At 25.3% G+C, this 26238-nt stretch overlaps 1 protein-coding gene across 2 annotated transcripts in view; it reads right to left on the bottom strand.

Moving 5' to 3' along the window:
* The window catches only part of mei-41 (ATR serine/threonine kinase meiotic 41), a 106036-nt gene that overhangs the window by 34464 nt on the left and 45334 nt on the right, over positions 1 to 26238 (bottom strand). For both annotated transcript variants that reach the window (XM_087167849.1, XM_087167850.1), the window contains 21 exons: positions 25316 to 25473; positions 24637 to 24756; positions 23110 to 23214; positions 22566 to 22680; positions 21130 to 21198; positions 20957 to 21045; positions 20219 to 20354; positions 19966 to 20102; positions 17321 to 17435; positions 17093 to 17230; positions 15509 to 15686; positions 15256 to 15437; positions 13305 to 13410; positions 13066 to 13216; positions 9900 to 9990; positions 9162 to 9224; positions 8551 to 8666; positions 6907 to 7045; positions 3741 to 3883; positions 2927 to 3026; positions 1482 to 1598 (listed from right to left, as the gene is read on the bottom strand). In XM_087167849.1, the coding sequence (XP_087023975.1) occupies positions 1482 to 1598; positions 2927 to 3026; positions 3741 to 3883; positions 6907 to 7045; positions 8551 to 8666; positions 9162 to 9224; positions 9900 to 9990; positions 13066 to 13216; positions 13305 to 13410; positions 15256 to 15437; positions 15509 to 15686; positions 17093 to 17230; positions 17321 to 17435; positions 19966 to 20102; positions 20219 to 20354; positions 20957 to 21045; positions 21130 to 21198; positions 22566 to 22680; positions 23110 to 23214; positions 24637 to 24756; positions 25316 to 25473 (2568 nt within the window). The remainder of the gene's footprint in view (positions 1 to 1481; positions 1599 to 2926; positions 3027 to 3740; positions 3884 to 6906; positions 7046 to 8550; positions 8667 to 9161; positions 9225 to 9899; positions 9991 to 13065; positions 13217 to 13304; positions 13411 to 15255; positions 15438 to 15508; positions 15687 to 17092; positions 17231 to 17320; positions 17436 to 19965; positions 20103 to 20218; positions 20355 to 20956; positions 21046 to 21129; positions 21199 to 22565; positions 22681 to 23109; positions 23215 to 24636; positions 24757 to 25315; positions 25474 to 26238) is intronic.

Genomic DNA, 26238 nt, shown 5'->3' with positions numbered 1-26238 from the left:
AATGAAAAAAATTTAGATGAGTATTTTGTTTTTAATTTTTGCACTGATGATAATACCAGTTACAGCACCATAACGATTGACTGTATTTGCTATCTAAACGATTTGTTCTCTGGAAAATAGAGAATATTATAGTTGTTTTATCTGCGTACAACAAAATGTTAGTTCTTGTAAGCAAGGCATGAGTTCACTTTTTAAAATCAATAAAAAAGTTTTCTAGTGCCAAAAAATATTAATAGCAAAACCAGGGTTCATACTAGCATTTTTAACGCGTTATCACTATACATTTTGATGCTGAAAATGAAACATAATAATTACTGTGGGACATATTGCAAACAAACAATCAATGAATGGTTGATATCTAATACTCAGTATGAATGCTGAAATAACACTGTCTTATATTATCCCATGCTAAAAATATCTGTATCTGTTTTCATTATGTCCAAATTATGCACTAAATGTGACTTTGCACTAATTGTGCACTTTAAGAAATAAATTTTTTTTTATTGATGCAGTTTTGGTTAGAACAACTTATATTTTAAGATGAATGAAATTACATTATTTTTGTATACTATGACACAGTTCAGAAAGCTTTGTACTACTTTCAAAATTTGCACTTTTATACTGTAAAAATTTTGATAGGAAAACTTCTTAAAAAGACTTGTTCAATCAAAGTAAACCTAATTTTTAATCACATCTAAATTGCATTCGTCACATTATTTTCCATGTTTTCATTATAAAACCATAGCACTGCAAAACATGAATTACCTTGCAGAGTTTATTCAAAACCTTAGAAAGGGCAAAGTGCAATAAATTGAATTAAGCACTATATTCTCAAGAAAAAGGGTTGTATTTTGGGTAAAAGAATGTGATTGCTTAGGAACCCATAACAATCAAATCTCTTAACTTTCTTAATAAAACAGTGTCAGGATTCTGATTCCTCTCCCACGTATTTGCTCGACCCCTGACCTGAGAGTCAGAGGGTGAGGGTCAAAGGAAGTAACATTCCCCTAGAGTGGGGGTGGACTAATGAGAAGTGAAGGACATTGTTTTGTGAGAAAAAGTATTTTTTTAAAATAAAGATTGAATGCAGAGACAGGAAAGACTGGATGCAGTTAGGGAGTAGGGAGCAATAGAGCTCCGGAGTTGTTATGTAGTTTATGTACTGGTTGATATTTTATCGTAAATATGAGGATAATCCAGATCTTAAAATAGTTCAGTTAATAATAAATAAAAATTTCGTCTTTGCTTTTAATTCACTATTTAAGGCCTATACTTGAAAACAAAAAATCAAACTTTGTTTTTGAAAAATAGATATCTAACATTTTATATTTTTTGTAAAAAGATTAGGAAAGTGCTTCAAGTCTCAGGTATCTAGAAATTTTGTTTGAGTAACAGAAATTTATCGACTCAATTTCTAATAAATAATATAATGAAATGAAATGAAATTTAGATATTTCAAAATTTAAAACAGAAATTCATACCTTTGCACACATAAACTTTTCTTCAGAAGTTAAACTTGACGATATTGACTTTTGAACTGAAGGAAAACGTTCATTTATTCCTTTTTGCAAACAATATATGGCTTGCTCTTTCTCTTTCTAAAATATTAAAAATTATATTAACAGGAAAAGCAGATAAAAAAAAACTTTGAAAATAATCTAAAAGCATAAATGCAACACAAACATAAAAGAATGCTGCTATTGTTATTAATAGGGTTGGCATTTTGATAACCTAATAAATTCTTGTAAATGCTCTTAATAGCAAATATATCCTTAAAATAACAAAAAATAACCTAAAAATGTCCTCAAGATTAAAAAAAACTTCTTTGCAATTGAATATTTCATTCAGAATTTCAAAGTGTGGATTGACCAGATACAACAAATTAGTCTTTATAAAAAAATCACACAATTTAGAATTATTCGGCTTACAAGAGGAATATTTGCAAGAGGTAATGCATTAACCGTTTAACTGAAACGCCCAAAATAACTCTGGCCCAGATAACTCAGCTGGAGATAATTGCTAAGTTAAAGTATTAAATAGTGTAAATCAGGTGAAATGTGAAAGTTGTAAAAATGAGTTTGTATTTGTAAATGCTTCAAAAAATTGCTTCAATTAATTAAACTTAACATATTAAAAGAGTGATGTACAATGAAAAATATATACTTTATATTGTAATATAATTAATGAAAGTTATTTTAATGACTATTATATTGTAAGTCTATGAATATTATAATGTAAGTTATTATAATGTAAGTCTTAAAAAAATCTACAGAATTAAAGAGTACAAGTGAAATATATATTTGTATGAAATCTGACTATACATTAGATAATATATCAGAAACATTTTTCCTAACTTAACTATTCCAATCTTACTTTATATATCTATTACATACCCATATCTATTACAAAAATGTTTTCCTTAATAATAATAATAACAAACAAAAAAATATTTTGCTAGAAACAAAGGAATTTTGAAGGAATTTCCTAGTTAACTAGTTTTAAAATATTTTTTAAAATTAATAAATAATGTCTCATAAAAATAAGACTTAAGCTAAATATTTGGTATTTTGGACAACAAATTAGTAAATGGGTTTTTCTGAATATTTGAACAGGTAAGCAAAAAGCAATGAGAGATATGTTAAAAAAAAACTATTATGCCACCATAATGGAGAAGTGCAGCTATGTCATCATGAATAATATTTACAAAAAAAAATAATAAATAAATAAATAAATAAATAATTCAATGTTTTAAAAACAGTCACATTATATTTTCAAGTTTCCTATACTTTTGTCATTTATTTTGAATTTTAACAGGCGCACAGCAGTCTGAAGTCTCTCAAAGTTACATTAAACATTGTTTATTGAAAAATAATCACAACTTTGATAATAGAGAAGATTTGATAAGATATGAAGATTTCAAGATTACCTTGCTCCAAAGCCATTTTGTTTTTTCCATAAAAACATCAGCATTGTTAGCAGTGCCAGCTTCCAATAAACAATTATAAGCTCGCTGCTGATGCCCATTTCTAAAAAAAAAAAAAAAAAAAAAAAAAAGGGAAGCTCTTAATTTTAATTTATTAGTCATTCTTCAATTAGGCATTTATTAACACATTTTCAAACAATAAAAATTTCATTCAGGAAAATTATCTAAATCAATTTTAAAAAAAGGGTTATTTGAACAAATTCTTCAATTTTTATGAATTTATAATTAGCCAAAACTAAGCAAATTTTATGTAATGCTGAGCATTGAGGATTCTAAATTGCCTTCAAATTTTACATATGTTTCAAAAATAAATCTTGACAAATTTTGTAGGAATTCAAATATGATGTAGTAATAAACTAAAGTTTCAATAAGTGTGATTTATAAAATTTGCAATAAAAAAATATTTTGAGCACACATAAAAAAGTTAGTAAGTAAGGACCAATTAATTCCATAATATATATGTGCGTTCATTTTTAAAATCTAAATGCATTTTAATTAGAATATGAGCAATATAATTGCCTTTATTTTTACACCATTCTGAGATACCTAGAGTCAGCATATATCATTTTTTATACATACATTTTCCAGATTTTTCTAAAACTATTTATATAAATTATAATTATTCACTTTTAAATAAACGAATAACATTCACATTTTATTATCAAATATTACATACAACCTTTAACAGTATCATCTAGAACGTAACTACAGGAAAAAAAATAGCAATACATTATTTTTCTAAAAGCATATTATTTACTTTCTAGCAAGTTTCGCACTCTGTAACCAACATTTGGTAATTTCTTGATCGAAATTTGCTGAAAGCTCAGGTAATTTTTCTTTTCCAACTTTTAGAAGAACTCGGTGCAAGCTATATAATGGCTCTTGATACCTCAAAGATGACTAGAAAAAATATATATAAATTTAAACTAAAAAGGCAAAAGTTATTTAAAAACAGCACTGATAAATTTTGTTAAAAAAGTAAATACACGCTAATAGTAATAACTTAAATCAGTAATTACATAACAGTTGTTACTTAATCAAAAGTTTATTCACTGTACAGTTCTTATAAATTGTTCAATAAAAAAAATAACTCTAAAACAAAATTTCAAGTATTATCATAAAAATTAAATGAACATACAACCGGATGGTAAAATGGTAATTAAATCCCTGATGGTAATTAAAGCCCTGAATACTTAGATAAAGTAGCAACACGTCGCCACTTTTATGACTGCAACTTTCAATGTAGAAATACTGAGTTTCCATACTTAAACGCGACTTTTTATTGATGAATATTTTCATATTATTAAAGATAACTTAAATATTTACTATTTTTCTTTTAATTCTTTTCTTTTTCTTTCTCAAATTATATATTTTGTTTTCATTCCATTGAGGGAAAATAATGCCTTTCCTATAAGTTAAAACTTTCTCATTTTGTCTTTCATAATATGCTATAACTTTTTTCTTCTAAACTTTTAGAGAAATTTTTTGCAGTCTGTTTTTTATGAAGTTCAAAGGGTCAAATATAGTTAGATATAATTAAAATAATATCAGTTTTTTTAGATACTTTAAAATGCGATAAAACAGTCGATAATTAGTATATGGGAACTCTGTCACATCTAATAACAAAATATATGAGTTCTGATTTGTTCAAAAATTAATAAATATTTCTTTGAGAATTCTTAATCAAATTCTGAATTTTAAATACAACAATTTTATTTTGCACTTTCGCAAAATTTTACTGCAATGAATATTTTAAATAATGAGAAATGAAGAGTTCAAATAGGAATTAGATCATCTTATTAAAACATAAACATTTCAAATGATTAATTTGAAAAAAATATGTAATGCTAGTTTACTTTTAATTCTGGAAACAAAACACTTAAATATTTAAATGCAATTAAAATTTATTTTTAAAGATTTCTAACAAAAAAATATTTATGCAAAAAACAATATTGGTAGTACATTTTTATCTCTTTTTCTGGTAAACATATTTAATGCAATTTAATTTGTTAGATCTGTAATTGAAAAAAAACAAAAAAAAAAACGAACATATTTGGCTGATAAGGAGGTCAGGGAGGTTTAGGCTCCACAGTTCCAAGATCAATTACATGGTGGTATAATGTTCAGAAAAGGATTTGAAACTAGATTGGCTTAAACCCGCAGCTAAGGATAGAACCCAGGTTCTTCACTATGCCTGGTTATTTACTGTGCCATCCTGTAACATAGCCTACACTGAGTAAAATAGCTCAACATGAAATAAGCCCATATAAAAATTTTTATATCAAGTTCATTAAAAACACTATCTGGAAAATTTATGTTAAGTGGGAGGATTGGGGCTTATGTAGACAAATGGAATATTTCTATTAATTATCAATTTCAAATTCTCAGCAAACTTTGAAAGATTGACAAAACTATGTTTTTTTCCATGCTTAGTTACTAAAATATTTAGAAGCAAATTATGAAAAAAAGGATGCCGGGAGGAAAGTAATTTCTTAATTTTTGCTTTAATTGCAACTTAAGGCTAATTTTATTCCTTATTTTTAACAATCGGAGATACTATTGTTGTAAATAAATTTGTTTATTACATGCTTTAAAAGTCACTCTATGTCTTTCACTAATTAATGAATAGTTAACGTAAACAAATGATTATACAGGGCTAGTAAGGAGTGGTGTAGCTGCAGTGGAAACTATGCCTACTTTAGGTCTAGTAGGGCAAAGTTCGCACAAAAATATATTTTATTCATAAAATAATACAAACAGGTTGCCACAAATGTATTAAATTATAAAACGTTTATCTCAGATTACTTCAGTTATCACTACTAGATTTTTCTAAGACAATATCCTGATTAAGCTTTCTGTGATAAAAATGTGAGTTAATTACAAAAATATCCCTTATTAAGGTATTTATTTTCAAAATGAGAATATTTTTGTAAAATATTTAAATTTCTTAGTTTTTTTTCAATATATTTTTTTAATTTTAATTATTTTTTGTAAAATGGCAAATTTAGATAAAATTAATAAGTTAAAAAATTTTCAGAATCTTTTTCTATTAATTTAAAAATTAAATGATTTTATAGCAATGAAAACTTCCAAAATTCTATTAATGCCTCTCAGCTGATATTTAATACCGATTTGTCAAATCACTTTCATATCTGCCAACTTTCACTCCAAGTGGTAGTAAAACAGTTACTGAAAAACAATCCTACTCAGAAATATATTTTGACCAAGTTGAAATTCAGTATTGCAAAGACTACTAAGATTATATATGTTTGTTGTAATTATTTATATAGAGTGGTGGTCAAACTTACTCAGAATTATTATTTTAACTCAAAAAGTTTAATGGAATAACATGAATTTCACTACCACTTTAACTATGAAAATAAAATCTTCCGGGAAAACTGGAAGAGTTGACAGCTATGCACTTAATAAAATGTAAACAACAATTTGATAAAATTAAAATAAATATTTTTTCTGCTAAATAAATATAAAAAGTGCTATTCTATTGCAGTCATTTGTCAATGAAATAATGAACTTACATTTCTGTTTATATTGCTTACAAATATTGATCATAAAAGTCAAATAGCATAATATTTGCTACCACTTTCTTCATTCTCATATACAAATAAGTTAAATTTCTTTAAAAAAAAAAGAGAGAAACCTAAAATACTTTTTTTTACTATCCATCAAATATTTTTATGGCATTCTTTCTTTATTTTAAGGGTATTTGCTTTTAGAAGTGTCCTTCAGAAGTGTCCTATTTAGGTGAGTGGTTGTAATTAAACGTAAATAAATAACTTAAAGTAAACGTGATGGTTATATAACTCCTTTATAATCATCTATAAAGTTATATTACATAGATGTAGAACTAAAATATCAATAAAAATAACACAGAGAAACTTGGTGGAATAATTATGTTCCCTAACCTGCACAAGCTGTTTTCTTAAGTTCAGTGCTGGCAAAATGCTTTTGAAAAACGTAGAATTATTTCCTGATGGATTGTTTTCTTCATTATGGTTGAAAATATAGTCCACACAATGCTGCAAATCTGTCAACATATGCATCCTATAACGATAAAATGATAATGTTTTGTAAAAACAATTACCTTGAAAGTAGCTTTAAAATATAAAAGAAAAGTACTACAGAAATAAGTAATAAAATAAGGTTCACAGTTACTAAATTTTTATAAGCAGGTTTTTGTTATGATAAACATTTTTATTTTAGTTTTTTTTATAGAAGAAGAAATTCCTATTTGAATGAATTCATTGAGAATATTTCCGTGTAATCATAAAATATATTATGTTATAACATAGAGCCTGACTTAAATATGTTTTTCAATAAAGAAATGTAAATCAATGGTTTCAAAACCACAAAAATAGAGTTTTTAACGACTTTATTTTAATTACTCTGATGAGTCTGGGAAAATTTTTAGTTTATTTATCAAGATGCAAGTAATTATTAATACAATTATTTATTCCAACAACTAGAAATTTGCTTTCAATATTTCTCAAAAAATGCAGAGTAAGGGACAAATATGAAAATAACACATAAACACAAATAACATTAAAAAAAAAGAGAGAGAATAGTTAGTAATTTCTTTTTTTAATATATAAAAAGGACTTTAATAGCTGAACACTGTATGTGTTTACAGTCAAAACAGTTGATAATAAGAAATAAATGCAAGGCAACAAGAAGTAAATTTGAAACATAAACACAGTAATTAAAACGCACATCTCATTAAAATTTCAGAACCAAGCTTTCAAATAAACATAAAAATATTACTACAAAAAACATAGTTACAAATTTTTAAAATGATAGATTTTTATCTTTATGTAAAGCTGTATATATAATCGCTAATTTCTTTTTCTACAATCTACAAATTTGCTAACTAAAATTTTGACCCATATCTCGCACTATGATATTTTTAAAGGCTCAAATCGTTTTCTAGAAGATGGACCAAACAGAAATATCCATGGGACTAAAGTTTAGAAAATAAAATTTTAAGAAGTTTAGAAAAATGTGCTCTGCAGCATTCTTGATTCTCTTTATTTGTATGTACTGGAATCCTGGAACACAATCCTGTTAGAATGTCCATTATTGGTTGCTAAAGAATTTTAGTGATCAAGGCAGTATGAAATCTCCTAAAACTAATTTGTAACTGTAATGAAAATAGTTCGTTTTAAGCTTTATGTAAGTTATATTTTACCACCCTGTAAAAATTTTATTTTACTATTTTTATTTTTTTTTCAAATTTGAAATTATAAAATAACAAAAACGTTTGACATTTATTTGCAAAACATTCATCTGTATATAATAAATTTGCACATTTTAACAAATTGTAGTAAAATAAACTGCAACAATTTAATAAAATTTGATACTTAACTGATATCATTAACACAAAAGGATACCAGTCACATCCATAAAGGTAAAAAAGATAATTTAATGAATATACACATACAATATGTATGGAATATAAATATTTCTTGCAAGGTTTTTATTCAAATAAAGTCAATATTTTAAGAATTACTTAAAATACAAAATTTGTAATATCTAAAATCCAAAATTAGTACCTAATAAGATATTCATAACCTCTTAAGTAAGCTCCTTTTTCCATAGATGCAGCTGAAAGTGGTGCCATTTGATTACTGCGTATTAGTTTAGTATACGTTTGGAGTTTATCAGCTTCCTATATAATGTCATCCAAAAAAGAATCATTATTAAAATCTGATAAAGTTTCAATATTTTCATATTTTATAAAATTTAAATACTTTAATAAAATTTAAATACTAAAAATAAATAGAAATTCTGAACAAAAAAAATTTCTGAAAAAAGCTCTTAACTTATAAATAGCATCATTAATATGAAGAAATGTATATCAATTTAAAAATAATAAATGAACTTCTAACAGACATGCATTCAATTTTTAAATTATTAAAAAAAACCACTAATGCTCCTCATGAATAATGAATGACTTTATACTTAGTTCCAGAAAATGAATAACAGGTACTCTTGAACTGTTCAAAAGCTTTATAAATCATTCATCATTCTTAAAACTAAGTTTCAATAGTAAAAAATAAATAGAGGATAAAAACTTTTTTTAAGAAATAAAAAGAATAAATATAAAAAAAAAACAAAGAACATGTCATGAATTAAAATTGAATTATAAGTGATATCAAATTACCTTCTTGTTAGCTAAGTGTAGGATATTTCCAATTCCTACAATCCATTCCGTATTATTCTCGCCCTAAAAGAAATTTATTTTCAGCAAAGTTTAAAAAGTTTTAAAATAAAATTATAGCATATTGTTTATTATGTATCAAGGAAACATGATTTTCTCTCTCTAGACTTTATCTTATTTTTAAGGAAACAAATGTCTGCCATATTTCAAGATAATTATTAACTATTTGAACATTGTGATACTAAATACATTACTGTTTTACAGAGCAAAGTATAGTTCATAAACAAGCCTTGGCAAATGAAATAGGTTTGTACTACTTTTGAGACGAATTATATTGCATGGTAATCAAAAAATAATTTATATCATAGGAAGAGTGAGCAGTAGCAATTTGTCTTTTAAGCAAGATTCTACTCTCTAAATAAATCGGCATAACTATTTACAGAATTTATAAATAAAGTTAATCATTTTAAACAAGTCATTAACAAAATTTTTGCTACTAAACTTTTTAATTTTAATAAAAACAAGTATACTTCCTGCTTTAAAGAAAAAAAAAGGGTGAATTTAGAGTTGATTCTATAGGAACATTTGTTATTATAAGGCTCTTCATATTCTCAACAGACTTTTAAATAAAGGTTAAGTCTAATCTCTCATACTGTAAACACTATTCTTAGATAAATATTAATAAAAACATTTATCATAAAACTAACATAATTTGAAAGAGGTGAAAAGAAAAGAGCATACCTCGTTTAAAAATTGGTCAAGATTATCCCAATTAGCCAATTTCCATGCAGCCTCTACTCTGTAGCAATTTAGTTTCTGTTTCCATTCAGGTCTAAAATTAAAATTTATTAATTAAGAACAAATTCATAATCATACTGATTAGTGGTGTCAGATAACAATGTATAAAATATTTTGTTTTAGCATTTAAATTTAAGTCTGTTAATAGACGTAGCATATTTAATTATGTTACAAATTAAGAATTTCTTTGTTTTACTGAAACAATGTTTTTTTAATTGGTTATAACAAATTATTTGATGAACAGAAATATACTGAAAAAAAAAAGCAATCATATGTGCTTTGCTTTAAAAAGTATCGATAATTGTTTAATTTTTTTTTAAAAAAAAGAAACATGCAGAATTCTACTTTGAAGAAATAACATTAAAATTCCAAATGCAGATAGATCATACTTTGTGGTATGCATGAATTTTGAATATACAGAGATGGAAATAATATAGTTTTGATGCTATAAACAACCTTCTATGGTGTGTAAACACAAAATGACAGCAAAGAGACAAACACATACTAAATGGTGGTTATGAGACAAACATGTGCAAAGTGGAAATAATGAGACAAATATATATAGTTTGTCTACAGAAAGAACTACCCTTACCATGAAGTCTAAGGTTATTTGCTGCTACGGAAACAAGATATAGTGCATTTCAAAGAGAGGAGCTTCTTTTCTCTCTGATTTTCTTACTATAATCGACCCTAGTCAAAACCTGTCTTAAATAATGACCCAATTTGAGACAGTTAAAAGCTATTTGAAATATTAGGTGGATCGGAAAGTAATGCTGTTTTTGGCGCATTTGATATTTGTTATCAAGATTTTATTTTTAATCAAAAATGTATTCATCGTTAGCAGCTACGTGTCAATGCTGGATGGGAAACGAATCTAAAAAAATGAATCGGTTTTTAAGACTAATTAATATTTAGTGCGCCGACGCAATATTACTTTCCGGTACCCCTAATAGTTAAATTCCGAAACCATAGTCACTGCCACCACTCCACGCGAATAGCTAGGGGAGTTCTTTCTGTTCACAAACAATACAAAGGGGTGAGACATTTTGTGTTCTGACACTGAGTAAGTTTCTTGTTTATGAAATCAAAACTATATGTTCATTTTTGTACCATTATTTGTGCTTTAGTCTTTTTTTGCCTACCCCTTTGCACATGTTTGTCGTTACTTTTCTTCTGTCATTTTGCAGTTAGACACTGATAAAGGTTCTAGTCTAAGGAAGTCAAACTATAGTATATCTTTTTCAGAACCTTTATTTGAACTTAATTCACATTGTTTTGCTTTAGGACTGGCTATGGATTTAATACTTCAGCCTTTCATGATTTTTTAAAAACTTTTTATGTAAATAATTAATAAAAAGAAAAGTCTAGCAAGAACATTGCTATAATTAAAATTAAGTCCATAATGCATTTCAGTAAAAAGAACAGAAAATTTAGTATTAAGTTATTAAGATAAACAGAAATGGTTAGAATTCTCATACTATGGAAATACTAAAATTTCTGATGATCAATGAATAACAAATGATCAGTGAATAATAATTGAAATAAATTATCAATTTTAAAACTGTTTGAAATTGATCATAAATTGTCTAAGATGAATTATTACATTAACTTTAGATAAACTTAAATTAGTATTACTCTGTAAATAATCCCTAGACTAACAGACTACACATTAAAAACATATTTACGTTTATATTTCTTTTATTTGTGACAAACATGGTAGTGCAGCCTAAGGTAAATACACCTAATCACTTATTGAACCATAAAGAAGCAATAAAATGTAAAATTTGCACTCTTAGAAAATCTTGAAGTATTACAGTAACATTTCATATTGAATACCTGCAATATCAGTACTTTAGTTATCAGGCAAGTGTTTAGTTATCAAGGGTTAAAATATTTTTATAGTCGTAAGAAATGAAAAGTCACTGTTCTAAAACATAAATTTGTGCACTAAAATATGCAATTTCATACCCTCTAACTATTACAGAATTACCGGAATTTCAGAAAATACTTTTTCTAGTATTAGCAAAGGTAAAATAATATTTCAATTAATTAAAATTAAAAGAGTTTCTTCCATCACTAGACATAAATAATTTAAACAGTTATATTGAAGTACAGGTAGAGAATTGTTTATGTTCAAAAGGTTTATTTAAAATAATATCAGAAAAACATATGTTTATGTTTTGAATGCAACTCAAATGTTGGAGACTGGGCCATTGTTACGTTTTCTGTACCATGAAAGTTTACTTATTTAAGTTTGTAGCATACACAAAGTTAACTTCTATTAAAGCTTATACATATGCATAGATAAAGTTAACTCTAACTCCTTTAGTCTTATCAGTCACCCTGTAGATCATGAAGATAGAAAGAGTTATATTCTATAATTTTAACGTAATCCATTTAATAAAAATAAATTTTCCTAACAGCAAAAATAAATAAGTTTGTTTATAGTTTATCATTCCTAGGGAAAAATGAAAACAAATTAAATTTATTTCAATTTAAAAAACTATCAATTTACATATTGGTTTAAATTATATTTATTAGAAAAAATAGGTGCATTAATTTAAGGCATTAGCTTAGATATATACTGGGTATTAGCACCTACAAATTTATTAAACGCAGATTCAGTCATTATATTAGGTCAATTTAAAAATCTCTCAACAATCTAGAATTCATGAACACGAACCAATACTCACATATTTATTTCTAGACAAAGGCCATTTTGGACAAGTGCATTAAGTCATTATATTGACAAATAAGATATAATGATAAAAGTGTTTGTATTAGTTTTACTTTTTTTTTTTATAATATCAATTCAACTTTTACATTTCAAATGTAAAATCTCAAACCTAGTTTTTAAATTAGATAAAAAGAATACTCTTTATATTAAAGTTATCCTTTTTTTAAAAAAAAATAATCCCTTGTTGTACAAAAGTTATGCAAAATAATGAGTAAGTTTCTAAATATTTGTTTTCTTGCACAAAAAAACAGGCTATGAAGCAATTTTGCATTGTTTGCTCAATAAAAAAAATTACTAAATATTTTACAAGTTTTTTAAAACTAATTAAATTTGATTGTTGAAAAAGTTTGGAAGTAACAACTTTTTATTTACTTTTCACTCAAAATACCATTTGCATATGAAATAGCCGTTGTTGGTTGATCCATTCCAAGAAAGCACTTTAAGAAGCCACAGTGATAGTTAACTTGATTAGGATACAATTTTATAGCTTTCTCGTAACAGGCAAATGCACCATACAAATCTCCTGAAAATTAAAGTAACAGTATTTAGTTTCTGATATATTATACAAAAAAACCCATACATAATTAAATAATAAGAAAAAAATTAGAAACCTGTAGCTTCATTTTCTAAAATCAAGTCAAGCAAAGGTGGTTCGTCTTTTCTAATTGCAGCAACACCTGCAACACCATCAGGATCATCCAGAGCAGAGTAGATTTTCTAAAAAAAGTGTTAAAGAAAAAATATATACACAAAACAGGAAGGTTTACGGCTAGAAATAAATTAAATATAATTTTAAGGAATGTAACAGTGTAAGTAGTATTTAGAACATTATTAATGGCTATTATGCAGGTATAGTTCAGTGATACATGTTCGAAATTTTGTTAACGGAAAAAAGATTTTTTTATTGAACTATATTATTTTTTATAAAAAGGAATTATTTGTTTATAATTTTTAATATTTTTTCCTCCGTATTACTGGCATAATTGAAAATTTATCAACCCTTTTCTAAATTTGAGTGAGACTTCTAAAAGTTAAATAGGATTTCAAAAAATAAAGAGTATATGATTTAATTTACGAAAAAAAAAATTACTTTTTCTAATTGTCATACATTTTAATTTAGTTTATTCTCAAATCTATTAAATATTTTGTATTCACACAGTACTTTTACACACAGTTTACAAGTGAGAATTCTATCAAAAATCCAAATGGTTCTTAAATTAAATTTTAATATGATATTATTACAAGCTTGGAATTTTGAATCTCAAATTCAGGTAGAAATTATTTTTTGATGTTCAAAATTCACAAGGTTTCTTAATCTATCTTTCTTTATTTTCAATTGCATTCATGGGAAGAAGAAAACACATTGAACTACTTTTCTGCCAAAGGGCTGTGAATTGAATAAAAAAATTAAGATACCATTTATTTATTCCTTTATTATTGAATATAAGCCTTTTGTTTTAGTAAAGTTATTGATTTTACTGAAATGATTGATATTAATTTGAAAGTACAATTTTTACTGGAACAACTTTGTGTAGGTATTAATGAAAAGTTATAAAATCAGTTTGAATAAGCGGATTAATGAAATGAGTCAAAAAGTAAAGTAATAATGTTAAATCTAACATTAAATCAAATATATGATATTCTACAGTAGTCTAAAAACACATAAATATTAACTTGCTAGAGATAGAAGAAAAACAATTGTAAATTCCTCATACAATGATTAAAACAATGCATAATAAACTGCAAAAATTTTGATAATATTGCAATAAAAAAAATACAATAGAGAACCAAAGAATCTGTAAAAAGAAAATAAATTTAAGGCAATCAGCAAGTTACCTGGGAGACAGAAAAGGAAGGCAAAAAGGTTATTTCATTATAATTTATTTCTATGAAATGTAATGCTTTAAATAACATTTGCTAAATTTTAAACCATATTTTAATATTAGTATAAGAAATAAATATGAAGAAAATTTTTGCCAAACATGCCTCTTCCTCTCATTTGATGAAAAAATATTAGGTTTTGTTAATTTTAGGAAAACTTTTAAGGAACAATCTGAAATGAATTATTGATGTGAGGAATAGTCTTTTTAAGTAACTTTACATAAAGTTAAAAGTTTTTTTTTAAGCATAATTTTGTTAAGCAAAAAATGCTAGCAGTAGAATTAAGAATTTTTACAGCCATTCACTCTTATGTCTGACGATACACATCTGTTTATTTAAATTTTTGACTTAGTTGTAAAATAATTGAATTCTTTATTTTTAAAATAACTTTTTTGTATAAGAGTTATCAAATTCGTATTTTTATTGTTTGCAGGTATTAAAGAGAAAGGGGAGGAGCTTCCAAGTTAGAGAAAAATAAATTTAATTCTTAATGCTAGATTCAGTAATTGATAGTAGTAGAGAATAGAGGATTAAAATCAGACACAGCTTTAATAGGGATTATTGTTTTCAATTATAATTTTAAAAAAAGCTCCTGAAGTATTTAAGATATAATTTTTTGAATATATGACTAATTAAATGAAATTAGATGAATGATTTGAAAATATAACTCAAAATACTAACCTGCTTAAAACTAATGTTATTTTCAAGTTGATCTGGATATTTCTTCAGGTGCTTTTCTAAATGCATTAAAGCCCGAGCATAGGCTTGACAAGAAAATGCTGATTTGGCAAGAAGAATCTGGGAGATCTGTGCCAAACAACCATTTACAGCAGAGTAATTTTTATCTTCAGACATTTTTATAGCTAAAAAAAAATAATAATAACTATTAAATTAAACAAAAACATTTTAAGTAGACAAATAGAAGTATACATACCAGTTATCCTAACACCCGAGCGGCCTGATGATTTTATATGCTCATGTTGATAAATATATAACCATTTTGTCAAGTGATCAACAATGGAAAAAACTATCTGTGAACTCAAACGGCAGAGGTCATTCATGGATGCTGATGTTTCACTATACTGTAGAATGGCTATGATTTCATCGCGTATCTAAAACAGTATTCTTATAATTTATAATAAATGATTTTTAAATGAATAACATTGAAATTTGTCTTGAAATTTATTAAAAAATTCATCTGATTAAATTGATAAGATATCCTGGCTTTATCCCGTGGTTGAGTTCCAGTAAATATTTTCTCAACTAAATACTTGGTATATCACAGCATGATTTAAAAGAACAAATTAGAAACTTACATTAAATAAAAGACCTAAAATTTTTGGGGAACAATTGTTCCATATTGAAGCAATAAAGATCATATTGGAAATTAAAGTTTTATAAAAAGTGAACCTTCTATCAGAAATGAACAAATAGTTTTTAAAAGTGGGGCACAAAATTAGAAATAACATGTTGGGGGCCAACATGTATTGTAATACATGTTGACCCCGAACATGTTATTTCTAGTATTATACAGGGTACTTAGATTTTTCAAGTTATATTTTTTTTATTAATTATCTTAAATTTCAGTTGCCTGTTTTTGGAATAACTATTATACAATTTTACTCATTTAATGTATACTGTAATTTTAATTGTTCAAATTTTATTTCCATTAATTAGAACTAAACTTGCAAAACGAAATGGTTACAATCAAGTACAGGGTTTAACTAAGACAAAAAGCAGAAAAAATATCAGGATAAACTTTTTAAAAATTAAATTAACTTTATAACACTGCAGTGTTATATTCTAAACCTGAATAAAGATTTTTGTGTAACTACTTTTTTAAAAAAAAAAATAAAAGCTCTTTTTACATTTTTTGAATTCGTTATTCAGGTGACCAATTTATAAATTTCAGTGACCACTCTTGGGGTGTAGATCATAGTTCTTGCATTTGGCTTCTTTTTTTTATTTTTAAAATCTGTTTAAAGAAATTTTTTTTCAAAGCAAGATAGCTTCTAACATGTTTTCATAACGCATATTTGAATTTCAATTGTGGCAGTTGATTTGGAGTAAACAGAGAGAAATGTTTCTGATTTAGCTGTACTTGAAAAAGTTGGTGCTTACTAAATGATCAGCAAAACTAAAGAAACTTTGTACCATGGAATAAACTTGTCACATGTATAAAGAACACCACGCTTATCTATTGAAGTACAGATCATGTTTAGTAGAAGCAGTGGAGTAATATTTAAAATTATGCTAAAAAAATTAAAAAATAATAATTAAAAAAGCTTTTAACTTAAACTAAAAGGGTAAAATATCCCTTTAAAGAAATAAGAATGGAGAATACATATATAGACTTATTAGAAATGTATGTGAAAAAGGTGCGTAATTTTATCACGAATTATAAAATACATCAACTTGATCATAAATAGTAAAATTATTATATGTTGTGTATACATGCATTAAGTCACATACACAGAAGTTATAAAACAAATTAAAAAATGAATATTGTAATAATTACTTCGTTTCTTTCCATTTCAGTTGAATCTAGTAAAGCATAAACAACTAAATGTGGCAACAAAAACAAGGTGCAATTAAGATCATATTTTACAATAATAGAACAAGCATGAAATAATCTTGACGGACCTTCCTTTTTCACCTAAGAATAAAATGGTTCTTAAAATATGGAAAGAAGAAAGAAAAAAAAACAGCTTAGAATTAGAAAACTCAAATGATAGTAAAAACGCACTTTTTGTAATAAACAATAAAACCAATTTTTGCTCCACTCCTTGAAAGTGTGGCCCACTTTGCTTCTGAATATTGGTGCTGGATACTTTTTCCGAGATTTTTCCAAAGGTTTATACCTAACAAGTAAAAAGTACATCAATTAAATATATAATTTTTATAGAATTATAAGAGTCAAAAATTACTTCCTTAACAGTTTATTTCAAAGGTTTTTTTTAAATCTATAATAAATTGTAAAAAATCTAATAATGTAAAGAATTTCAAAAGTATTAAAATAAAAATTATAGCAAAAGTATTTTATCATAGGTCATCTAGTAGCAAGCTTTGTAGTGAGCTAAAGAAAATTTGTGAAAGCAAGTGGAAAATTTTTTGGAACAGTATACATACCCAACTACTTAAAAGAAAAAAAAATTAAAAAAAAATAATAATAATTTGCTTAAGTATAATAAAGGTAAACTTTAGCATAAAAGAATAATAATATAGACATTATGGTTAATTTTAGAATTACATTGTTTAAAATAGAAAGTTTTAACAATTGCCAGTTTAATTTTATTAATGGAGCATTAAGTAACACATAATAGTTTGAGATCAATACATAGAAAATTTTTATAGGGTAGTTGCATAAAAAAAAGTATCAATTTATTTATATTTCCTTATACTATACTAATTAGAATTTGTAATCAAGTGAAAAAAACAAGAATAATCAAATAATTGTAAAGCTTGATTTCAATAATCTCAAAACGTAATTTATATGACTCTTAATAATTTTGTACTTCAGTAATTTTGTTGATGATTCATCAATTAACCATTTAAAAATTCTACAGCATGATTATAATATTTTTATTAGAAATCCATTAATTTTTGAAAAAAGATTAAAGAAATTAATCTATTATGAAACTATATAACTCTTCCCTATATGATTTGTTATTGCGTTTGCTAAAAATAATCAAGAAGCATACAACTCCTAAACTCATCACCATTAAAATGGTTAATTGAGTTTCTTTTACGTTAAATGATTGAGTTACAAAATGAAATTGAAGCATTGAATAATGAATCATATATGCATGCCTAAACCGTGCACACAAAGAGTAGATGGCCCTTAAGATTAAACAATCAAATATTGCAATTTTTACAACCATTAATAATTAACTAAAATAAAACAATGGATTACCAAACCAATTATCTTGATTCTTCAAATCAATTAATTCACAATCCTCCTTACTGTCTATAAGAAATGGGATGTTCTGAACACATAAAAAATTTAAAAATCAGGATAAAAAATTTTTTTTTAGGAAAACTAGGACAACCGCGAACCCTGCTGGTAGCATCAAGAAATATCCCTCAGCAGTCAAGTTCCCCATTGTTAAGTCTGTGTTGTTATTCAATTTTTAATGCTTTTATATGTGTAAGTTCAGTTTTAGTGCATAATTTCGCAATTGTTCTATGTTTTATCATATCATGCATGTTCAATAAATATATTTACAGCCAGAGGGCATTTTTTTAATAGAAGAAGGGTTAAAAGAAAATATATATAATTCAACTGCTCAAAAAATTATTAAAACTATCCAATTTGTTGAAAATTCTATTAAGTATTTATTAACTAGAGATTAGGGAATTTTCCAATTAAAACAATAATATTATTTTGAACAAATATTTTAATTTAAAACTTTTTTTATTAAGTTGTACTTTTTTATGTACTATTTTTTAAATTTAAATAAAAAAAAAATTTTTCGTTTAAAAAACATTTGGGAAATAATTACTAATAATAATAAAAAAAAGGCATTGAGAAAAATTTATAAATGACAGCGTTACAACTAGGATGGCTTGAAGAATAGAGAACTTGTTTTTCAGAGGCGACTTAAGATTTGAATCCCACCAATGACTAGTGGATATGATATACTATTACCCTTGCATGGACTACAGTTCTTACATAATATATCTTGGAAGAAGTAGGTGATTATGAGTTTTAATTTCCATGACATTGAGCAACAGTGTTGTGTTTTTCATCTTATTTTAAATAAAGGATGGCTTAGTTGCTCTAAAAATGTTGTCCATAAGGATGAAATGCTCAAAATGCTTGATCCAAGATTTCTCTTATCTTCTGAGTTGGATTCAAAATTAAAAAGATTCATAGTTAAAGATTGGTAGCCATAAAGCTGACATGGATTGGATCTTAGCACCAATTATATAAATTTTAGTGATGAAAAATAATAAAAGAGGATTAAAACACGTCATCAAAGGATTACTGTATTAAAACTAATAACTTCCTAATAACCTATAACCATTTGATGAAAAGCTCATTAGAAGTGGAGTGAGAGTAGTCTCAAGTTTAGTCATAAATATATGAAAACAGCAACTTATTATGAAACTCAATAGAATAATTATATACCATTGCATAAAGTGGTTTTGAGAATGTGTCTTAAGCAACTTTGCATGGATAATCATTATTTTTACTAATTCTTCAACTTATTTTACTGCACCAAAAAATATCTTGAACTATATTTAAAGTTTAAACATAACATCACAGTTCAAAAACAAGAACAAAAAATGAGTTAATAAACAATTACAAAATAAACAAACACTAATAAAAAAATGGCACAATGTAATTCTAGAAAAACTACAAGCAAATAGTAAGAGCATAAGGCTTACTGAGAATGAAACAAAACAACTAATATTTCTTGTATATCAGAAGGAAATCGTTTCCATAAATGGCTTCCACTTGAACCACTTTCATTAGAACATTTGTAATATCTCAAAACTTCCTGAATAGCAAATGCTGAGCAATCCTAGATAAAATTTAAAAAATATATTAAGATGTAGAGAAGAGAGAAAAAATACATAAGGCAATAGTGTAAGTAAATGTGATAGATAATCTTTTGATCTATGAAAAAAAAAAACTTACTTGAACACCACTATCTTCAGCAGCCAAAAACGAATGTACTAATTCTTGTATCAAAGCATAAGCAAAATCCTCATCGTCAATGCTACTAAAAAATTTGTCTAACGTCTCCGTGGAGCTAGCACTTTTCATGTCTAATCTGTAAAAATATATTTACCATTGAATTTTTTTTCTTAAATCATAAATGTTAGACTTGTAACTCTTTTATTTGGAGTGAATATTAAATAATACATATTTAGAAAATAAGATTTTTAAAAGGAATTTGATATCTGAAATTTTATTAAAAAGTTTATTCGATTTTGTTGCTGTCACATTCAGATTTCTCAGTAGAAAAATAAATAAAGGATATGAAAATTTAGGTAAATTAAAATTTTTTTACACATTAAAATTAAAAATTCTTAACTTTCTTAGTAGTCCACATGCAACACATAAATCAATCATAAATCACACAATCAATACAAATATAAAACTAAAGTTCATTTTTAACAAGGAATGGCAAATAAAATGTAAGCATTAATGAAAACTTAAGGTTCAAAAATATAAAAGGTTTAAATAATGAAGTGTTTTAAAATGAGTAAAATTTATTTTCTTCTTTTTTAATAAACATTCATTTATTTGATTTATTTTTTAAAAAAAAGAAAAACAATTATACTAAATAATCAGATAACAGACACAGAAAAACATTGCTTGAACAAAACATTTACTACTATTAAAAAAATAAACGATAGGGAAAAGAATTACCTTCCTGGATCAATAGCACCAAGTTCACCTAAACATTCTCCTAAAGCTATTTGTATCCTACTATCTGGTTCTCGACATCCAGATATTAGCTACAGGATAAGGAAAAGTTAATTCACATAAAAAGGAACAAAGAACTGTAGCTAAAGATAAACAATGAGATGAACAGTACTTACAGCAGCAACAAGATTTGATAGTAGATTATCAACATTTTCCCTACCATGCAAATGCTCATGGATAGAAGTCTAAATAAGAATAAATGTCAATATGTAGAACAAAATTAACAAAAACATATCTGGTTTGAAGAAAAATTAGTGAAGTGTAACATTGAAAGCAACAAAATAGGTTAGTAAATTGATAATTAGTCAAAAAAACATATTAAAAACTTATGACAATGTATTAAGAAGTTAAGACAAAATCTATATAAATAAAGCAGAATGTTTGTATGCATGTACTGTATACAAATCAGTAATTCTAAACCAATTTACACCAAATTTGGTATGCATACATTCAAAAAGACACTAGAAATGACTGCCTACTTTAAAACTTCTTCCGACAACCAGTCATGAGCTACATCCTAATGGAGTTTTCTATAGTATTTAAAAAAGATTTCATATTATGAGCAAATATCTAGCTTGCTGCTTCAATAAAATAAAAATCAGTTTTACTGCATGTTCTTATAATTATATTATTTCTTTTTAATTCATATGTAAGGAAATCAAAGTAATTAATTTCGTGAAGTATGATAAAGACATAACCAAATTTGTACTTTAAAAGGTATATGGCAGGGATGGGGAACCAATGGCGTGAGACACAATATTTTGGGACCACCAATCACAAAGTTCACAATGATGCATATTAAATTAAAATTCCTAAACAACAAAAAATGAACAATTATTTTAAAAAAATTAACAATGAAAAAAAAGAAGAAAAAAAAAGAAGAATATACAATAAATTTAAAATTAAAATAATATATAATAAATTTAAAATATTCAATACTTGATATTTTTTCAATAATTTAACTTAGGAAAAATATATAAAAAAAAAAACAGTTTTGGATTTGAAAAATAAAATTTTTTTACTCTGTACTTACTGTCAGATTGCATTCCTCTTAAGCTCATTATGTATCACTCATAATATTTTTCAACTTCAATAAAACATGACATAATAACAACATTTAAGGTGATTTTCTGAGGTTTTAACACGACAAAAATGCCAATTTTTTAAATGCCATATCACAAATTTTACTTTCAGTCATTTCTAATTACATTCATTAATATTTAGAGATGTACGCATTTGCATTGATGAAAAATTCTCTGAAATTATCAGGATTTGGGTATTTCTGAAAGTTTGAAGGGGGGGAATTTTCTTTTTTGTTATTTTACTAGCTTTAATACAATTATTTTATTGAACTTTTTAATAGGCGTATTCACAAAAAGAACTTGAATATTTATTTATAGTGAGCAAATGAAAAGTAAAGTAATGATGTATTAAATAATAATCACATTATTATGTAAATTTCAATATAAATCACAGCTTTAAACATAAAATTATTTTATAGAGCAGCAAAATGAACAAATATGAATAAAAATATGCTTAATAGCAGCATTACCTGATTAGCATGCAGAACCTGTTTCAGCTTTTCAAGAGCATGTAATCTAATCTCTAAGTTTTCATGACTAATCCCCTTTAAGGAATGACTTAACAAAGAACAAAAGTCAGTCATGCTGTAAATAAAAATATGAATATTCAGCGCAAACATATTCTCTAAATATTGTTTTTAATAATCGAAAAAAATAGTAAAATTATCTGTAAGAATTAAATTAAACATAGCAAATGTATCAAAAATAATAGAAGTATTAGAGACAACTGAAACTGTATAATTTTAACTTAAGATGTCATTTGTGTCAAATATTTTTCTCATGCATTATTGACCTTTTAATTTTAATAAATCTACAAGAAAATTTCCTCTTAGAATTAAAAAATAATCTTAATTTATATTAATTGCATAAAAGTTATGTAAATTATGTACACATAAAAATCATACAAGCTTACAGGAAAAAAACACTAAAAATTCAAAAAGGTTATATCATTAATTTTCATAACAGGTATGATTAGTTCAAAAGAAAATGTATTAAATAAAGTTAAAATCAGACCTAGATGGACTTGAAGTATAATCTTTCAATACTAAATTGATGTCCTGTAATTCAGGAGTATCAGGAACAAAATATAAATCATGATAAAACTCACTGAGATAGGCTCTAAAATAAATAATAAAAATTAAGTTCAGCAAGACTCATTACTAAAATATTATATTTTGCTTTATAATCATAACCTTATAATTTAAATAGAATATTTTGGTGAAACTATAAGGAGAGAATACTTTTACTGTAACTAAAAAAATTTTATTCAAAAGGGCTAAATATTACTAGGGAAGTGAAAAAATAAAATTAGATGTAGATTATTTTAAAAGACTTATGCATGATAAAAATGGAAATTAGTTTACACTAGTTCAATTTCAAGAAATTTAAAGATAAATTGTTTTTATTTATTTTAATTATAGTTAAAAACAAAAATAATTTTTCTTATATATCTTAAAGGGCTATTTGCACCACTTTTTTTAAAAGTAAATTTTAGAAATTACAAAAGAAAAAATAAAGAAAGCCAGTAACAACCTGCATTTGTGAAGTATGTTATGAAGAATGAACAATCAAAAATTAAAAACAAAAATAATTTTTCTTAAGTAATTTTAAAAAGCTATTTACACCACTTTTTTTAATGTAAATTTTAGAATTTAGAAACAAAAAATAAAGAAAACTGGTAACAACCTGCATTTGTGAGGTATGTTATAAAGAATGAATCATAAAAAAAAAAATGTATGCAAATTACAAACAATAAAATACAACACAAAGTTAATAAAATGCATTTTTGCAATATTAGTTTCAGGGGAAGCATACATAATTGTTGCAATAAAACTATTATATTAGCCTTTCTAATTGTATTCTTTCTAAAGTTTTTATCTTTAAAATGGAAAAAAATAATGAAAAATAAAGAAAGCGAATAAGAGAAACAAACATTCCCAGGTAGATTTAAAAAACAATGTAGAGTTATTTTATCAATTAATGTACGCATTTTCTTTAAACCAATTTCATTATTTATAGAAAATATATGTATTTGTATTATTGCTTATGTGTATAACTGATGATTTATTTATATCATTTTAAATATTTTATGGTTTATTTGCATTCCAGGTAACTATATAGAGTTTTTAAAATTCCTTGCAAATTAAATTGTATATATTAATAAATATGAAAATTTTAAAAATTGTATAATTGGAGACTATAATATTTTAAACTGAAAAAGTAGATGATGAAAAAAAAGTATGATTATAATCATGAAAATTAAAGATGCCCAGCATTGAAGCAAACTTAAAATAAAATTGGATTTTCTTAAAAACTTTTAAATTCATTTTTTATAGATTAAGCTAATGTGTGTGTGCAGTATGTTAATACAGAAGATAAAAAATGTAAATTAACAGATTTAGTTTTGTATTTTACATTCAAGTCACAGATTTCATATAAATGTATTATTAGAATTTATAATCTTCAAAAGACTATTGGTTTTAAAGCAAAATTAAATAGTAATGTGAAAAGAGAGTTTATAAATTCAAAAAATTAGTATACCTTTTTTCTATTATAAGATAATGAAATATTTCTGCAACTGATGAACTTTCAAGTTCCAACAAAGGTAATAAAGCCACAATAATCTGATTTATAAGAGGTCCCAAACATGACACTTCAATACTAAAAGAATCGAAAAATAGAGTAACCTTCTGCAGTTTCATTAAAAAAAAAAAGTTTTTAGCTATTTAAAGACAAAACCTAAACTATACATTGATAAACAATTTTTAAAGAGTCATGACTGATAAAAATTTTACTCTAAAACTAGCATGATAAAATAATATTTTGTAACATGAATCAGTAATATTTTGAACTAAATAAATAGTTAAATATCACATTTTTTTAAAAAATTTAGTCAAAAACTTTTCAGTTTGATTAAAATAGAACTTCATAATGAATATGGCAAATTATTACCTGCAAATTACAATTCTCTCATCAATAAAGTTAGTATATTGATAATAACCCTATCTTTCAAGACATTTATTCATAATTAAATTAATGAATAAAAACTCTGGATTTTATTAACAAAATAATATGTTAATTTTTTTCTTCTTTTTTCTCTTTGATGGCTATTATTTGTTTTTTAAAAATATTATCAAGAGAAATGGTTTTCCATTTTTTTAAAAAAAAAGTCACAAAAAATCATGCATAGAGAAAAATAAACATTCAAAGGCTTATTTACCTGCGAACAAATGTATTCCAAGCTTTGCAGCAAATTTTGGGAAAGTCATCTTTTTTAAATCGTAAAGTCAGACGAAGAGTGGCCATCAGCTTAAAGCGAACAGCTGTAATTGCACGAGTACCCATCAATTGCATTATAGAAACCAAACTTTCAAGGGCCTAGAGTTGAATAGAATGGAATGTGGCTTGAGGGTACAAGGTAGAAGTAAGACACATTGTGCGAAACGGTTAAATTAAGATCAAAAGTTCAAAAGCAGAATAAAACACAAAATTATATAAAAATATGCAATTACATCGAAAATAAACAATAAAATGGAAAATCAAAACTTAAATGTTTAATAAAAAGGTTCATTTAATCATTATTAAATTCCAAAAGAAATCTAATGAAAATTATGATTTTTTTCTTTTTTCATGAAGAATAAAAAAATTTTTTTGATTTGCTTGAATTCATGGGTAATTAATTGTAACACAAGATATTTTTATACCATGAATATTTCACATTCAACATAATTTTTTGAACTGAGATTTATAATTAAATTACCTACCAATAAAGAATATCTCATCTTTATAGTATTAAATTTAAAAAAAAAACTTTGTTCTTACAAGAATGGTTCAAAATCGTGTGAATATGAATCGCAATATTGGATTTCAGAACAACATCAAGGGTGCCAAATGTTTGACCACTCTCTTGACTAAACAATTCCAGATTGTAGCTTACATAAACTATTCAAGATTTGTGGTTTAAAAATATGAATCTATCGAAAACAAAATATTTGCTTATTCAGAGAAAATGAATTTTCAAGTTTTTTCAAGTCTGATTTTGACACTTAAATTATCACATATGCAAATTATTAGATTGTTTGGAAAGTAATTTTATTTTTACCCCAACAGAAGATTTAATTGTATTTTTTCACAGCCAACTTA

The sequence above is a fragment of the Parasteatoda tepidariorum genome, chromosome 7, assembly GCF_982258835.1.
Source record: "Parasteatoda tepidariorum strain Cologne lab strain chromosome 7, Ptep-v5.0, whole genome shotgun sequence".
Taxonomy (NCBI): Eukaryota; Metazoa; Arthropoda; class Arachnida; order Araneae; family Theridiidae; genus Parasteatoda; species Parasteatoda tepidariorum.
This window is presented reverse-complemented; position numbering and strand designations above follow the sequence as displayed.